At 41.5% G+C, this 19,217-nt stretch overlaps 1 protein-coding gene across 2 annotated transcripts in view; it reads left to right on the forward strand.

The window, feature by feature from the left end:
* LOC117271586 (guanine nucleotide exchange factor VAV3-like) overlaps positions 1–12,395 on the forward strand; it is a 68,638-nt gene extending 56,243 nt beyond the window's left edge. For both annotated transcript variants that reach the window (XM_078173087.1, XM_033649867.2), the window contains exons 25-27: positions 244–373; positions 11,022–11,170; positions 11,485–12,395. In XM_078173087.1, the coding sequence (XP_078029213.1) occupies positions 244–373; positions 11,022–11,170; positions 11,485–11,526 (321 nt within the window). In that variant the 3' untranslated portion in view covers positions 11,527–12,395. The remainder of the gene's footprint in view (positions 1–243; positions 374–11,021; positions 11,171–11,484) is intronic.
* The last annotated feature ends 6,822 nt before the right edge of the window (positions 12,396–19,217 follow it).

A 19,217-nucleotide genomic window follows, 5' to 3' on the forward strand; every position in this document is an offset into this window, starting at 1 on the left:
CCAGTTCTGTGCTTGAAATGGGGAGATGGAAAGATATATTGCGGTTAGCTGCCCTGCTCAGAACACCTCCTCAGTACTGGCTGCTGTTGTCTTATCAAGATCAAACAAGCAGCTTCCCCCCAACCAACATCCTCACATGTTTTTTCTTTCATTTCTATACGTTTGTACAAAATACCAGCTAGATTCACCCTGGATAATCGTTGTTAAGGCTGTGTTTTGTTTTATTGTGCTTGTTTTACACAGGACTTGGTTGAGTACTACAAGCAGCATTCTCTGAAGGAGGGTTTCAGCAGTCTTGACACCACTCTGCAGTTTCCCTATAGGGAACTGTCCAATGGAAACATGCCCAAGGCCATTACCAAGGCTGGCAGTGGTGAGTCTGCCTCAAAAACACCCACTCTCCCTCCCTGAGACTGTCTGACAGAGGGAAATGCTACCAGTTCAGATCAGATCTTGATCTGGTTACAGTTGAAAGTAATTCTTAGCATTTGTTTTGACCTGTTGGAGTACCGGAGGGGTACGTTTTCTTACAATAGTTCAGTTCAGATAAAGTAAGGTGTGTTGTGTTTCCCTGGGAAGTCTACCTGCTTGTAAAGGCTCTATGTATGTCCACAATAGTCAATGAAAGCTCATATTTCCCGTGTCTCAAATACAAACAACAGAACTGAGGGTCAGAACAGTTTGCTGAATTCGGTCTCTCACCTGATAGATTTTGTTACTACAGACCAGCTAATGTACTGTATGTTCTCACCTCAAAGAGCTGTACAAAAACATCCCACCTTACATTACAAAGTCATGGTGACAGAGCATTTGCTTGGCTATTCGACACTCAAGTTAAAAGTGTGTCCTAATACCAGAGGCAGTACTATCTTTGACGTGCAAGACATGCTAGAAATATTTAGCACAGCATAATGAGCTAACAAAATTCCCTGCGGAAAAGTGTTGGGTGAGAGACAGCAGCTGTGTTCCTTGGGAGGTGTGCCTGGTTGATCTTCTTCTGCATCATCACAATGAAGTCACAACACAACATTTTAACACATGTATTACATCATTTAGATTTGACCACATACACACGACCTTATCTCTTTATGACATGGGATCTAGAGCTTAGTCAGATGGGGTGTGGATATGAAATGTTTCCTATTTTTGTCTCTAACCAGCAGGTTGTGCTTCATGTAATTTAGTTAAGTGATGTCACATTATAACATAAAAATTTAACATCCTATTATCCAGTTTTAATTTTTTTCCCAGGTACCAAACTATTATTTCAAATGTGATAATATTCTGACTTGAATCATGTAAACAGCATATTCAATCTGGATACTCTGAATTAGGTCTTATATCCAAATGGAGCTTTTTCTGATTAAGACATGTGGGATATGCTGGTATTATTTGTGTATTAGGAACATTTTTTGGACCTGTATATATACCGTGCTTTTGGAATGTGCATCTCAGTTGTTGTTTTTTTATCACAGTTTTTATCACAGTGTATACAAACCAACTTGCCAATAGTTTGCAAGGCTGGGGTAGAGATGCATGCCCCAAGGAAAAGCCCACATTACCGGTCAGATTGCCAAACACACCTACTTTTAAACTAATTTTAATTATAAGAGACTTTGATATCAACAGTTTTTTTGTTTGTATTTTGTTGTGCAAATATCGCTAGCTGACCTTTTCAAGAAGAATGCTGAAGGAATGGAAGAGGATGGCTGTGTTCACATGGTCGAACAAGATCGCCACCACTTTAAAGCTTTAAAAAAAAAAATTCATGTTTTGGGCACGTGAATCAACACATGCACGGCTGTATGTTAACAGGAATATTAGTGGAATATCTGTGTTCATTAGCTACGCGAACAACCTAGTAGGGAATTGTCTTTTTTGGAATTAGGTTTGGCACAACCCGGAATAATTGTGCATGTTAACATAGTCACTGATTGTAAGCTATCATGCTTCTATTTATTCATGCTAAATAATATGATAAATTAAAGATGTTGAACCATTAAACGATGCGTTACTGTTAATGTAGAGTCAGCCTTTTGCCCAGTTGTCATGAATTTAAATGTTACGGTTTCAATTTTCATCTTTAAATCTTTTTTTTTCTTAAATGAGTAAGTAAAATGAAAATAATGAAATAAATTATCATATAAATAGATGTGGAAACAGGAATGGTGTTGATTCAGTAGAGATGGATTTTTGCTGAATATGCAATTGAACAGAACATGAAAACTAATTTTTTCCCCCCACAAAAGTCACTTAATAAAACAGGAAATTATTTTAGGTTATCTAACAGATGTTGTGCATGTTATGTGGTAGACCTTGTGCATCTGGGTCAAACTAACATTGTATAGAAATACTGTTTGACTCAAGTAAGAGAAGCTTTCTTATGGTCACAATGAAACATGCGCTCAGTGTCGTATTACTAATATACCATAACTGTGTGGTAAATCTTGGCTATAAGAAATATGGAAGCATCTTTGATTTCAAGCAGTCAGCATTAAGAGGCATGGGTAAACGCAATCTTGTGCTTAAGTTCAACAAGTCCAGCCACTGCGTCATTACTGGCCCTTGGTGACAGAATTAGATCCTCATTCACTCTGAGGAGGCATGTGGAGGAGAAAGGTCTTGAGGAAGAAGGAGAATTGAGAAAGAGACAGGTCAGGAATGGAGAGTGCGAGTGGGAGAGGCGAAGCATGTTGTGGATAGAATGAAATGGACAGGAGATGGGGAAGAGAGGAAGAGAGCGAAAGATGGAGAGTAGGGAGAGCAGGAAGAGGTGGAAATGGCAAAAAGGGTGTCGGAAGAGAAGGCAGGCGAGAGGGAGGGAGAAAAATGGGACGGTGAGACAGACATTGATGTAAGAAAGGGAAACAATGAGATAAATAGGAGGCTGGGAGAGAGTACAGAGAAGGAAAGTAAAGTGAGGTAAAATGAAAGGACACAGAGCCTATATAGGAAAGAGGAATCTGTAGCTCTTTGGAGTGGAGTTAAATCTTTCAACTAAACAAGAGTTAGATGTGAAATTTGATACCACTCTCTGTCTGTGCAGTAAATATCGAGCTAATTATGCTATCTCAGCTCAGTGAAAAGACTAAACAATATGGATATAGCCAGCCTGGTTCTGCACCTCCAGAGCTCACTAATTAACATGTTACATCTCATTTATTTAATCCAAAACCAAAGGGTCAATGTGTGGTTTAAAGTGCTGTTGTGTTCTGAATAATTTGGCCAGGTCTAGAGACTTCAGGGGATTTCCACTCCTGGCCAGAAAAATGGTCCTGCGTGTGTCTAACCCATGTCTTTCATCCTTCAGCACGTCCTGGCTCTAGCTTTAGACTAAGCATACAGACATGAGAGTGGTATCAATCAGTCTTGGCAAGAAAGCAAATCAGAATTTTTCTTAAAATGTTGAGCCATTCCTTTGAAAATGTGATCAAATTGTAAACATTACATTCAGAGAAATTCAGTTCAAGCCAGACCACCAGCTGATGCAATCCTATTCAGATTGCAATGTATTCCACATGCATATGTGCCTAGAATTATTATTGTTTCTAACCCAGATAAGATATCCTTATAGTGAGTGTGAATGGGGTAAAAAGGAGACACAGAGTACAAAGGGAAGGCGTGGGGTGGGAGAGATAGAGGAAGAGCAAAAGACAAAGGAAGTAGTGAGAGAGACAGTGAGTGAAAGAAATAGAAAGGAGCCTCGGCAGCTCACCAGGCTCGGCGGAGAGGTCCCAGTTAGGGCCTAATGCCCCAGGCAAGCACCAGGAGCCTGCTACCTCAAACGTCACACTCCGCACGCTGCTCAGCTCTGAGATGGCTTCACAATTTTCCTGACAGGACATGACATTTCACTTGGGCTGGCAGCAGAGAAAACTGTGTGACAGCCGCCTGCTGACACACACCTGGGGGATACCCCTGGTCCAACTGAGGGACTGCGCCTGTTTCCACAAAACTGGGAAAAGTTTGCAAATATGATCAGATGTAAAAGAGCAGAAAGCAGCTGGAGGTAAACTGTCTCAACTTAAAGAGAGGTGTACGTGTAAACAACCACAGCTGCCGCAACAGCAGCAGCAGAGGCAAGGAAAAACGAACGCTGGAACAAAGTCAAAGTTAGCCCTTTGTGTCTGTTCGGATGTAAAATTCTGCTACATCCTTGTCCCTCTGCCTCCTTTGGCAGCGTCGGTCTCCCAGCGCATCACGCTTCAAAGCAGCTCTGCAAGAGGTGTGTTTGTGCATCGCTGCCATTCACCGCTCTTCCTTCTGTGAGGAAGCCTTGACAGACCCGCCGTTGCCTCAGTGCATTCTGGGATAGATTATTATTGCCTTAAGTCGTCCACCCCCATAGACAGACTTAGTGTGGGCACCGCGTTCTCTGTCTGGTAAACAGCCTCCATGGAAAGACAGATGTCATGCCAAAACAAAAAACACACACACACTCACACAAAATGGTTTGAATCTCAAAACAGACACCTCATAGCAAAGAAAACAGAATGCAAGACTGAGCAAACAATCACAAGATGCACAACTATTGAAAAACCATCAAAACTCTGGAGTAATTTGTTTGGAGAAACCCCAGCCAGCATCTTTAATTAAGTCTGACTGTGTGCTTTTTGTCTGTGTATGTGCATGAATGTTAAGGATGGGAAATAATTTAAAATCATTTTCTTAGTTAACTACCAGTGTTATCAGGATATGCAGTTCTGATATCTTAAATTAATGATGATAAGGCCCAATCCCATTTCTCATTTTTACTCATAACCCGTGTTTGAGTGCCACTTTGCCCCTCGGAACAGAGTTACAAGGGACAGTGGTTGAAATCTTCCCCTGTGAAATGGAACAACTCTTCAAGACCCTGAAAGGTCATCAGTAGTCATCAATGGCGTTTACGTTAACAGACAAGACTATGGCAATAATGACAACATCACAACAACACTTGCTATTTAGCTGATGGAAATAGAAAAGCACAGACAGTGCTCTGTAGGCGTTAGCAATCTGTGCTCCCACATACCCTGCCAGTCTGTACCAAGCTGCAACCTCCAGAGTTTAAAAAGGAAGTCAACGCAGAAGTGCCACAAACTGCAGTTCCTCTAATGGCCACTTGAGGCTGACTCCAAAACAAGTCAGTCCCCATAGAGGCCCACGTTAAAATGTCCAACTTTACAGCAGAAACAAACACGTTTACAGTTTGGTAACGAGCAGTTTTGGTCTCTTTAGCTAATTTCAACATTCATGACAACTGTATAAGGGGCAAATTTTTTTCATAACTCACCTGTTTACATTTCATTAAGGCTTAAAGTTAAAGTGCTTGACCAACTCGGTCTCACTCCAAAGCCGTCGAAATGCAACACTTGGGTAGTGACATCGGCATGATACTCAGCCAGTCGCACGGCGGTGTCAGCAGGAAACGCGGCAGGACAAGAGCAAAAGTTAAGGTGACGAAACTCCAAGTAGGGTGGGCAGGAGGAGTGTTGGATGGGTCCAAGAAACATTGACTTTCACCCAGGATAGCGGTGTTTGCGTCCCGTAAGATTATAAAGCCAAACCCTGTTCTTTTTTTCCTAAACCTAACCACGTGCTTTTGTTGCCTAAAGCCAACTACATGCATGTGTTGTTGAAGGAAAAACAAAAGTCAATTTGCGGTGTTGTACCAACATAGTGCTTTGGTACAACACTGCAAATTGACTTTTGTTTTTAAATGTATGTAAATGACATGTGAAAAACAAAAGAGTATTTTGACAACCAACCCACCTAGGGTACCTTGTATGTCATATGTGGACGTGGAAAGTCCATGACCAAGTGTTGATATGTGACAAGGTCTGAGTAAGAATGTGTTGGCTTGACTGACAGGCTGTCCATGAGGTGTCACCACAATCTATGAGTCAGACCCCCTTGCTCATCCAAAGCTTGAACAGCAATGCGTTGCTGAACTCAAGGCTTCAAAATGGCAGTCCATAAACCAGTGGGTGATGTCACGGTAGCTACCTCCATTGTTTACATGGTCTATGGTCTGCAATGATATTAGAGGAGCCTTAACAAGTGCAGCAACTTTGCTGCTGAACTTAAGTTAAATTTAATGCGTCAAATGCAATCAAAGGGGGGGGGGGGGGGGTGACATGGAAATATGTCAAAATGTGCAACTGTTATGCACAAATCAGTAATAACAATGTAATTTTAGTTAGCTTGCTAGTTAGCTCCTGAGACAACAGCATACTATAAAGAAAATGACCATAATCAACTGAAACAACACAGATAATACGATGGTTATCGTAATTTTTAAATCTTTATTAACAAATTAAATGCATTTGTGGGTTTCTTTTGTTGCTTGTGCAGCCATGATCGATGATTTCCAGGTGGAGGTGCCTCTGAAAAACATTCATTTTGAGGGCCATGTAGTCCTTACACTTTGCCCTACCCCTCTATCCCAACAAGAATTGGGACACCCTACCTCTAGACATGAACATGCAAAATGAAGGGTTAAGGCTAAGTAAAGGGGCAAGGGATTGCACCTGAGTGAATAATTTGCATAATCTCAAAATGAAATAAGAATTTCTAAGAGAAATAGTGAAAATATTACAGGATATTTAGTTTGATCATACTAAAATGAAACAGCTTCAAGTATAAAATGCTCGTGCTGTTTATGGCTGTATGTGCAGTACAAGTTTATTTCTGTATCTACACATACAGCCTGTGTTTGTTTATACTGTATATATTTCCTGCAGGTCTGTGCATAGTCGTGTGGTAGTGTGGGTTGTGTGCACTCTGGTCAGACAAACAGTTGACACATATTGGCCCTGCATTTACTTATCCTTGTGGGGAAGCGGAAGAAGGCATGGAACCATATTGTTGTGACGACAGCAGGTGGTTTTCTCAGTGTGAGGGTCTGCTGGCTCAGATGGGATTTCATACCGGAGCAGAAGTTGTCGGCTCTGCGGCATGGATCGCCTTGTCAGGGCGCCGTGCTGTGCCCAGACGTATACCTACCCCCATACTGCTGCTTCGGCGTGCCCGGTCTGAAACTCAAAAGGTTGTTATTGCTGTGTTATGCAGTATGACCTGGGGAAGATTATAGATGCTACACTACATAGCCAAAGGTATGTAGAGAGCTGAACAACTGATCTTCAAAAACCACAGGCGTCTTTACGCTGCTACAACATCCTCAACTCTTCCAGGAAGGCTCTGCACAAGATTTTGAAACCTGGCTGCAGGGATTTTCTACCATTCAGCCACAAAAGCATCAGTGAGGTCAGCTGCTGCTGTCAGGCGATAAGTGGGTGTTAAGACCAAAAAACAGCCATGTGTCAATTAACACAAAGAGGCTGCCTTGGTTGGGGCATGTTGCCTCTGGTACCAGTGGGATGATTTCAAAGAATACGATCCAGGACAGTAACAGATCGTAAAAGACTGATGAGTTTGAAGGCTCATCAGAAGCCGTAACACTGCACAGACGTTTATGGTTTATGGGACAGGATTTTACAACTCTGAGAAGTTATCACGGTGGCAATAATGGCGAGGCAAACAGCAGAAATACACTATTCACATTTGATTGGCCACCACAGAGCCTTGCCGGGTATCATCCTGTTTCACTGTGACAAAAGTTGAGCCTAGTTAAGCTTTTTTCTGTTGGCGGACCCTGTCTTTTTTTTACCAAAGCACTCTGCGTTTGTAACCCCACTGCTGGACTGGCCTCATTTAAAGGAATCAGCAGGCTGTGTTTTCTTGAATGCAAGGTTGGGAGTATATACGTCACTGTGTTTCAAATCATCTAAAAGGTGTTGGATTGGCCTGAGGTCAGGGCTCTGTGCAGTAAGTTTTTCCACACCTGAACTTGGGAAAACTGTAAACTGTTACCAGAAAGTTGGAAGCACTGTTGTCCGAGATATCATTGCATGATGTAGCATTAAGACTCACCTTACCAAAGTGGGCATGTCCATATACTTTTGGACACATTCATAAGTAAGTTAATATGTTAAAAACTCAATACCCACTTTCTATTGGTCAGTATTATACAAAAATCATGTGCCAGGTGAAATGACAGATTTTCTGATGCTTTCACTGTTTTTGCCCTCCTCTCACTCTTCTCTGCTTGTTCTGTGACTTTGCCAACTTTTCCCTCACTCTCTCTCTCTCCTTTACCCTCTCTCATACTCTCTTTCTGTCAAACTTGTGTTTACTTTGCTTATCTTCTGTCTTTGCTCCCTCTACGGCCTGAACCCCCCCTTCCCATCACTCGCTCCGTTTCTCTGTAGTTCCTCTTGGCGGCTGCAGCTTTGTTCCTCCCTCATCCTCGCCTTTCTGGTCAGGTACAGGTACAGCTTTTTTACTCTCTTTGTCTCTCCCTTGCTGTATGCCCACATTTCCAGGTTTCCAAAGACAAAACTGTCTTGTTTTCCCTGTCTCTGTTAAATAATGTAGTCTAATGATGCCGCTTTTACGTCATATTGCACAGATCGCACCGAGTTGTCATGTGGGGAAAAAACATTCACGTCAGTCTCCTGTAATTCCATTTCTGACAGCTCTGATATCTCCCACTAGGTGAAAATAACTGCAGAATTGTCAACAAACCAGTGACAAAGAGCTGCAAAGCCATCATTTCTGGCATTTACATTTTACTAACATTATCAGTTCAGCTAATTAAAAGGAGACATACAAGTTCAAGCTCAAGGTATTTATTTATCTAATGCACAACAATTACAAGCGCAGTTGTTAGCATTGACAATCTTTGGTCTGAGGCTCTTCACTAATTAAACATGTATAAACAATAGGGCTGTCAAGTGATTAAAAAAAATTGAATTAATGACATACTCTGTGATTAATTAATCTTAATTAATCACATTCATCAACTTTTGCTGTGAAAGTTTTTTAAAAAATCCAGTTCAATTGAATTTTGGCAGATGTGTGTGTGTAGTAAAGCTGCTGGATTTTGGACACAATTGTCCCCCTGTCCTCTCCCACGGAAACTGGTCTGCAGTGTATTGCAATCCATTTTGCAGGGGAGTTTGTCAGTCACATGTAGACTTACTCAGTTTGCATCTGAACGCCTGGTTGAGTGTGACTTGATGAGTCTAACTACTAGCGCTAGCATCAGAGGCTGTGGTAGCTCAGACCTCTGGGTTCGCTGCTTAATGCTTTGCGTTGAGGTGATATTTCAGGCCTTTAGTACTCCAATGGTACGAAGATTCCTTACTGCAGAAGCTGCAGAGGATGGTGCTCCTATCAGCAGTTCCATCTGGGTGTTTCTTAAATGTAAATGCTCCATTTTTGGGGCCAAACAATGTCATTTCGTCTGCCTCCACCATGTGATGACCCACCGTGTCTAAGGGCACCAATTAATGTGATTAATCAACATAATTTTTTTTAATGCATTATTTATTCTTTGATTAATTAATCGAAATTAATGCGTTATTTCGACAGCCCTAATAAAAATGAAATCACACAAATAAAGGCAAAATGAGAAGATAAGACTTAAGATAGGTAACCTGTAAGTGCAAGTTAAAATATAGGGATAGAATTTAACAGACATATATATGAAATAAAAAAGTATAGGTAATATAGATTTTTGGTAGACAGTAATTTCAAATGAATAAACAGACGACAATAAAATACACTTTTGTCTGTATATTTTCACTTGTTAATGAGCTGCAACAAATATGAAACACAATAAAATAAGGTAATTCACGTAATATTCATTTTTAGGTGTGACTACTTGTGGTAACCATCATGGAATAATGAGTAAATGCTCCCAAGTCAGAATAGCAGGATGTATTTCAATTTTTTCCCCTCCTGCCATCACGGCATTAATATATACAGCATAATAGTCTATTAAGATTTCTTTATTTGTGTCTGTCTTTTTTGTACATAAGCATATATATGCTACATGCATTATGGTATACGCTGCTTATATATGCTACATGCATGCATGCATGTAGGTGTGGGCTTGGGCTTCTGGCTTCTGTGTTGGCATGATGTTCTCATGTGTGCCTGAAGGAATAGATGTATTCCTTTCATCTCTCACCTGTATGTGTGTCACCTGTATTTCCACAGATAAGGTAAACAAACCCAGGCAGCTGCATACGTAGGAATAACCTTGTATAACCTGATAAGTTTCCACGTTGAACATTAACTTTTAATGAGATCAACACATGACCATGATAACCCATGACCTGTCATCTCTACTGTGCGTTCGGCACCGCAGAGCTGGGCAGCGCTATGTATTTCCCCTTGCTCACCAGCAAGCATGGTTTACTCCCTCATCTGTGACTCTGTGGTGCTGTGACATTTAGTATGACTCAGGCACAAGAATGAGGGCTCTTTGCTGCCTTATCATCATGGCAAGACAGTCATAGTAATTTCACTGTGGATAATACCTGTCAGAAAATCTGTTTCATACCATTGTAAATGGAATATAATCACAACATACCACTATTACTAAAGGTAAAGACTGAATTTGTTGAGCTGAGCTGTGATTGTCCTTGCAGTGAAAGTAGTTATTTGATTTAACATTTTCTCATCAAAGTTTTATGAGGATTTAACAATAAGATCAGTTTGAGGTATAAAAGTTAGTCACCAAGCATCCTGGCTATTAGAATTCTTCCAAGGTTACAAGAGTAAAGGTTAAGAGAGCACCTTTTCAAAAGCCTAGGATTTCAGAATGGATTGGAGAAAGTAGCTTCAAGAGCCTGACACAGGTGAGAAGTTCTCCAAACACTGAATGGCAGTGTGCTACAGATAAGAATGTGCACTTCAAAGTAAGGGAGAATTAAAGTTTAAAAAAAATATAGTTAGGTTGAACTACCCAGAGGAGCATCTAGAAGCCATACTTTTAGATTGGATTCTGATTAAATTGTTGTATGGAGCGTGACTCTCTGATTTAGTGAGTGTGTTTGTTATTGGTGGACCAAAGAGGGGAGAGAGCGGCGTCAGACATAATATAGCTCTTGTCCATTTGTGGTCCAATAGCTGCTCTAAGAACTTAAATACGAGATTTCTCTCAATACTAAGGCAAGATCTCTCTGTCTCAGTGTTTTCTCCCAGGGTGGTGGGTATTGCAGTGGCACGCTATGACTTCTGCTCGAGAGACACACGGGAGCTCTCCCTGCTGCAGGGAGACATTATCAAGATCTATACCAAGATGTCCAATGGATGGTGGAGGGGAGAGGTTGACGGCAGGGTAGGTGCTTTTGTGCCATCTGTGCTCTTATCATATACAGTGGTAGCTAATGTACAATGTCTTTATACATCTGTCTTACATATCCCTACAGTATTAATACACTGTACACTATCTGACTGACTGGGTGGTTCTGTCTTGAATATGGTATTGTGGCATAATGTTCTGATGTCCGTTCTGCCCACTCAGAGCTTTAAGGGAGTAAAAAAAATTAAGAAGTCTTTTTGAGGGTTTATTTAAGATACTGATGCATAAAACATATCCTGTCAAATACATGTGCTGCTGCCTGAATTTTATCCTGCTTTCTTGCTTCTCAGATGGGCTGGTTCCCCTCCACCTATGTAGAAGAGGAGGACTGACTTTGCGGGAGGACTAACGTCTTAGCAGCGTCCATTCAAAGCCGACCACCTCCAGCGAGCACCATGCTGCTCAGCCACTCTCTTTGCCCCACAAGTCAGATCTCTTTGATAAAACCCAGAGACTCGGACTAAAGAGGAAGCGGCGGTGCCCTCAAAAACCTTCTCCTGCCCTCTGACAGACTCTCACACGGTGCAGATGTCAAATCACAGATTCCAGGAGCGTCACGCCATATCTTGCCTCTCTGCGGCCCTGTCTGCCCCTGCGGCCCACCGGGGAGTGCATGTGCTGTACCCAGATAACCCCCCCCACCCCCGCCTCCCTTCCTGCTCACCTTGTCTTATTATTGATGACTCCATTGGCTGGTGTGAGACTTGCCTTCACTGTCATCATGTTTCGATACCAGGAAGGCTCAGTCACCCAACTGGAACACAGATCCTGCTGACAGCGCACCGCCCAGGTGCCGCACCAAATTGAAATGCAGGAGCTGAGGAGCTTTGACTGTTGTTGGAACACTGTAGCCCTCTTGGCTGTTGAGACTTTTGTGCTCAACTTTCTGTCAAAGACTTCAGTATTTAACAGTTTAAATCACCTGACTGAAATGAACAATGTGATATATATGATGAAATGCACTCGCTCAATTGTGATCTGACACATTGTAGTAAAAGGATGTAAAGATTTCAGTAAAGCGTCAAGGACATTCACATATAGTGCGTTCGGTATCTTGATGACTATTAGTCTTGTGGACCCAGAAGTGATTTGGTCATATCATTACAGGACAGGTCTGGAGACCAAATAGTTGATTATTTTGTTGCACAACATAATAAATAATATGTTGTTGTGGAAAATATTGAAATCCACCGCTGATAAAGTTATGTCTCCAAGCTTTGATTCTTATTCACTTATTATTTCAACTTCAAGTAGGATCTTCATGAGACATTGGATTGGTGTCAAAATGTATTAACTAGTTCATCCGTTCATCATTCCCACCAAAATGTAAAGCAATAGTTGGAGATTTATATTACACTTATTTGTTCTCTTGCCAAAAGTTAGATGATAAGATTGATTCCACGCTCATATCTGTCTGTTCAATATGAAGCTGAGGGCGGCAGCTTGTTAGCTAAGCTTATTAAAATGAAGGAAAAAGCATCCACACACACAAACCTATTGTTCCACTGTCTACAATTTCCGCTACTAGAGATAGTAACTGAGAATTTCAGCCCAGTTCAGATGAGTTGCCGGTTCACACCAGTGCAACTAGATGAGATGGTGTATCATCCCTATGCAACAACTCTCTGTACTTCCGTTCTGATTTACTACTTCTTTAGGCTTATTTTGTGGCTGAATATTATGTGTAGCTTCTTAAAATATGAATGAGGATAGTGATAGTGAGATACTGGCTACAGCTGCATTTGCAGTAGTGATGACATGGCGAAAACCATGAACAAAACGAGCATCAGATGGACTGTATTCATAATAAATACGCCACAATAATATAAGCGGTTCTAAAACGGTTTTGTCTCATCGTAAATCTTTGGTCTGCACTGGGCTTTACATTGACACTCTTTAGTAACTTGGGATAGCTACTGATAGCTACTAGGGGAAATAAACGTGTTATCCTCTTCCTGTTTTGGTTGTGCATTGGCTGACGCACTTCCTTTGTGTTGTAAATTGAGCCTTCATTTTCCCAGGAGATTGTAGCCTACCCAACAGCAGACAGAATTGTATAATGAAAGCGAAGCTGATGGGAATCAGTTTAAACGCAGATGGTGCCATTATGCTATAGTCATTAGTTTGTGCAATCAACATTAACTTCATAATGATATTGTTAAAGCAAAAAAAAAAAGTCTTTCTCCACTTTAAGTATTCTTCATCTCAAATATTGTACTTTGCTACATTTCAAGTGGCATCCTGAACAGAGTAAAAACAAAAGTCACATAAAAAGTCCTGATAAACTGTGTGAGGATGGAACAAAATAAAGGATATAAATCAGCAGCTGCAGCAGAGAAGAAGCGGCTGGTGTCTGTCTGGAGCTGTTGGTGTGAGGACAGAGCTCAGGAGTGCAGCTCCAGAGAGGTGACACTCTGCACTCTGCTGACACTCTGTGACAGATACATGTTGAATGTTAACGCTGACTGTCAGAGGGTGTGGGGGATGCAGTATTAACTGGGCTTGGCGTAGCAGTTTGTGAACAATCGCCTACAACAATGAAGTATCAGGTCATTATGGGTCAAGGTTATCATTACTGTACCTCGGCATGGATTAAAAAAGAAGTAGCATCTACCTTAAGGTTGTGTTCACACCAAACCTGATGTGAATTTTTGCATCGTTACTTGCACAAGTTTGAATGCTACAATAATTTGTGTTGACTTGCATCATACACGCAAATAACTGGAGTCATACACATGAACTTCCACCGCTATGTTCTCAACGTCATACGTCCCTGAGGATCTCAATGCTGATTGACTTTCGCAGCGCGAATTGGTCTCTGACATTCAGATTTTTTAACCCTCGCGAAAGAGCGTATGATGCGACATTGCGCTACCTGCGTAATTCGTGGCACGTCCATCGCATCCATTGAGCTGCCCAGTGGGACTTTGCCTCTAATTACGTCTTTACATTGACTTAACATGTAATTCATTTGGGCACACTGTCAAAAGGACTAGTTCACCCAAAAACAAAATAGATTTTATATTGGACTTGCCTCCTTAGGCTCTTTATGGTACCAGAAGTATTTTGTCAAATGCAACAATTTTTGCTAAACTATTGATCATCTCTGGATTATCATCCTGTGTGCACAACTTCCTTCACAGGAAATTATTTGATTAGCAATACAGTAGTGGAAATACAACCGTAGTTGGATTTCCATGAGCCTACGAAAAGAAAAAAAGAGACTGATAATGATGCACAGGAATTTTCAAGGTTTTTTAAAACATATTATAAGATTTTTTGCTGTCTTTTGTTTGACCTCCAGTGAAATCTGTTTGCACTCTTATGGCTCATTCATGCTCAATGTTAGATACATAAATTGAGACGGACGGAGCCTTGTCTCCGTACTCTGTATTCATTTTGTCCATATTTGTGCACTTTGCCTTAAAGCTTACGGTTATGGAGGAAATGGGGCAGCACTACCAGAAATCGTGGGGGCAGTGTAGTATAATTCAATCGAGATAAGACCATTAATCATGAGGAAGACATTAAAAAAATGGAGGAACAGAAGAACAAATCTGCAACATAGTGAAAAGAATTCTTCCAAATGCAATAGATGTTTAATGTCCTCTCAGGCCACACAGTCTACAGTGCCGTCTCCTTTAAAGCCCAGTTCAGACCAAATATTTGCGATGAGACGAAAGCGCTTCAAAACGTTGCAGAACGTTTCAGAACTGGCCGGTCTGAGCTGGACTCAGCTGGTCCAATTGCCAGCAGCTGGTTTTAACACGTAAAGCACATCACCTGTTTCTACAGCCAATCCGCTTGTAGTGAAGTCCGCTGGTCAAGTCAAAATGTTGAACGGTGGGGTCGTGGGTCGCTGCTGCTGCTTGCTGTGCTTATGCCGCCCCCTACATACAGAGGTACAGACAGCTGAGGTACAGACAGCTGTTGCATAGAGATGATACACCATCTCATCTGATTAGTTTCATAGCTGTGAACTGGCAGGTTGTGGAATGGCACATTGCAAGTAGTTACCTCATCTCGTTGCGAGTCTATGATCTGACCTGGGCTTAAAGGTACATTTACAACCTCCTCCACCATCGCCTGATTGTTGTCAGAAACATTTGACTCTGCCTAATAGTGCCCTCTTGTGGATGTCAATGCCATCAAAAAGCATGCATGGAAGTATGAGGGCAGTGATGTTTAAAATGTTTGAATCGGACTTATCTATTTTCATACATAAACAGAGTATAAATGAGCCCATGTGCTTTCATTTTTTGGGTGCTCCACTCTTCTAAATGCCTTTCATTAGAGGACTTTTTCTGGGACCAGGAGATGAGTACTATACAATTGTTTTTGTTTTGTAGTGAACTATTCCTTTAATTAATCACTGCTTTAATGCTCCACCCCACCAGCACGCTAAGTGACTGAAATCAAACACACCCTAGTTTTTGCCTGTAGGACAGGTGCCTCCTGGATCAAGCTAACAGGCTAAGTGCTAATGGATCCTCCAGCAGCAGCTTCAGGTTCTCTGTGAGCCTTAGCCCACTTAGCTCAAACTGTGTAAAAACTTTGAGGAGCTCGTGGGACAGAGAGGCTGAGTGGACTGGTTATAGCTACTGTGCTATGAGAATGAATGAATACAGAAGCTGAACCTGGAGCACATTGTGGAGGACTTGACGGTGCACAAGACTCACGCAAAGCCGTTCAAACAGGTGAGTACAACAACAAACTCGCTGTGAATGTTGTAACTCTCCAGAGGTAAATATTGCCAAGCAACGAAGCGCCGTGTGCGCGTGCGTCCGCGTGTGCAAACTACACTGTGCAAAAAAACTTTGCAGCTCTCTTTTTGCTGTAGGCCTGTGTGTGTGTGTGTGTGTGTGTGTGTGTGTGTGTGTGTGTGAATGCAGCCGCTGTGGAGTTTGTTTGTATCTGTCTGTTGTTCCTGCCCGGGTGATGTTTTATTCTGCTGGTGTTTCTATAAGCAGTGGCAGGTTATTTAATTTGGGCTATACTATGGCTTAATGATGTTTGTGAAACCCGCTGCGGTGTTCTTGGCTTTTTACTATTGTCATCATATTGTCTCATTGTTGTTGAAATGTCTGACTTTTGTTCTCTCTTACTGTTAACTGATAATCAGCTGTATGCACAGGCAGCAGAGTGCTGTCTATGGGAAAGGAATATATTGTTGGTTTGGCTCTTAAGTCTGTGGTGTGATGTTTAGGCTCTACTGTTGACCTGTGCACTTTATAGCCTAAATATAAGGGGTGGGGGACAAATTTGATATGGCATGGTATCGTGATATTTTGTGCGGCAATATTTTATCCATACAGGGAAGCCAAGTATCAATCTTTTTTTTTTTTTTTTTTGAAATCATATGCGAACACAAATTAAACTTTTGGTAGCCCATTATGATAATAAAATAATTGTTCCTTCAGTTCATTGGATGCGTCTTACTGCAATAAAAATGAGTAAATTAAGTGAGATGATCGAATTAGATAAAACAGATGTTGACAAAGTTTTCTTTTAGGATTTAAGTTGCAGTTAAAAAAATAATAATTGGTTATAAGTAGCAATAGATGTTACTGCAATACTCAGTATGTTGCAAAACATTTAAAATTACAGAAATAGGGTATCATGACTTGATTTTATGGGTCTGTGCTTCATCATTATATTCGTTTTCTCCCTTTTCCCTTTCCTCACTAATTTTTACTCAAGAGTCCAAGTGCCCAACTATTAACTTTACAATTTTACATTAGTGATTGTATTTGTATTTGAGTAATATATGATAGTATTTTTTCCATCTCTGAGCTAAACTAAACGGCTGCTGGCTTTAGCGCCATACTTAACTGACAGACATTTGAGTGGTGTCACTTGTCTTATCAAATTGTCAAGGAAGCAAATAAGAATATTTCCATAATTACATAGGTATTTTATTTCAGCCAAACTGACTAGAGTTATTTCTTGATGTACAGTACAGGCCAAAAGTTTGGACACACCTTCTCATTCAATGCATTTTCTTTATTTTCATGACTATTTACATTGTAGATTCTCACTGAAGGCATCAAAACTATGAATGAACACATGTGGAGTTATGTACTTAAGAAAAAAAGGTGAAATAACTGAAAACATGTTTTATATTCTAGTTTCTTCAAAATAGCCACCCTTTGCTCTGATTACTGCTTTGCACACTCTTGGCATTCTCTCGATGAGCTTCAAGAGGTAGTCACCTGAAATGGTTTTCCAACAGTCTTGAAGGAGTTCCCAGAGGTGTTTAGCACTTGTTGGCCCCTTTGCCTTCACTCTGCGGTCCAGCTCACCCCAAACCATCTGGATTGGGTTCAGGTCCGGTGACTGTGGAGGCCAGGTCATCTGCTGCAGCACTCCATCACTCTCCTTCTTGGTCAAATAGCCCTTACACAGCCTGGAGGTGTGTTTGGGGTCATTGTCCTGTTGAAAAATAAATGATCGTCCAACTAAACGCAAACCGGATGGGATGGCATGTCGCTGCAGGATGCTGTGGTAGCCATGCTGGTTCAGTGTGCCTTCAATTTTGAATAAATCCCCAACAGTGTCACCAGCAAAACACCCCCACACCATCACACCTCCTCCTCCATGCTTCACAGTGGGAACCAAGCATGTGGAATCCATCCGTTCACCTTTTCTGCGTCTCACAAAGACACGGCGGTTGGAACCAAAGATCTCAAATTTGGACTCATCAGACCAAAGCACAGATTTCCACTGGTCTAATGTCCATTCCTTGTGTTTCTTGGCCCAAACAAATCTCTTCTGCTTGTTGCCTCTCCTTAGCAGTGGTTTCCTAGCAGCTATTTGACCATGAAGGCCTGATTGGCGCAGTCTCCTCTTAACAGTTGTTCTAGAGATGGGTCTGCTGCTAGAACTCTGTGTGGCATTCATCTGGTCTCTGATCTGAGCTGCTGTTAACTTGCGATTTCTGAGGCTGGTGACTCGGATGAACTTATCCTCAGAAGCAGAGGTGACTCTTGGTCTTCCTTTCCTGGGTCGGTCCTCATGTGTGCCAGTTTCGTTGTAGCGCTTGATGGTTTTTGCGACTCCACTTGGGGACACATTTAAAGTTTTTGCAATTTTCCGGACTGACTGACCTTCATTTCTTAAAGTAATGATGGCCACTCGTTTTTCTTTAGTTAGCTGATTGGTTCTTGCCATAATATGAATTTTAACAGTTGTCCAATAGGGCTGTCGGCTGTGTATTAACCTGACTTGTGCACAACACAACTGATGGTCCCAACCCCATTGATAAAGCAAGAAATTCCACTAATTAACCCTGATAAGGCACACCTGTGAAGTGGAAACCATTTCAGGTGACTACCTCTTGAAGCTCATCGAGAGAATGCCAAGAGTGTGCAAAGCAGTAATCAGAGCAAAGGGTGGCTATTTTGAAGAAACTAGAATATAAAACATGTTTTCAGTTATTTCACCTTTTTTTGTTAAGTACATAACTCCACATGTGTTCATTCATAGTTTTGATGCCTTCAGTGAGAATCTACAATGTAAATAGTCATGAAAATAAAGAAAACGCATTGAATGAGAAGGTGTGTCCAAACTTTTGGCCTGTACTGTATTAGACTAACTGAATATAGTAGGGATGCACAATATTGGGGGACATGGTGGTGCATTGGTTAGTATTGGGTTCCTGATTCGAACCCTGGAATTGGGGAGCCCCTCTATGCAGAGTTTGCATGTTCTCCCCATGTCAGCGTGGGTTTCTCCGGGTACTCTGGTTTCCTCCCACAGTCCAAAGATATGCAGGTTAACTGCTGACTCTAAATTGCAGGTTAACTGCTTACTCTAAATGGTTGTCTGTCTCTATGTGTCAGCCCTGTGATAGTCTGGCGACCTGTCCTGGGTGTACCCTGCCTCTCGCCCAATGTCAGCTGGGATAGGCTCCGGCAAACCTGCAACCCCAAACTGGATAAATGGTTATGGAAATATATTGGATTTTTTGCCGATATCCGATATGGCGATACATAACAACTTGTTTGGCTGATAACTGATATCG

Source organism: Epinephelus lanceolatus, chromosome 12, assembly GCF_041903045.1.
Source record: "Epinephelus lanceolatus isolate andai-2023 chromosome 12, ASM4190304v1, whole genome shotgun sequence".
Classification (NCBI taxonomy): Eukaryota; Metazoa; Chordata; class Actinopteri; order Perciformes; family Serranidae; genus Epinephelus; species Epinephelus lanceolatus.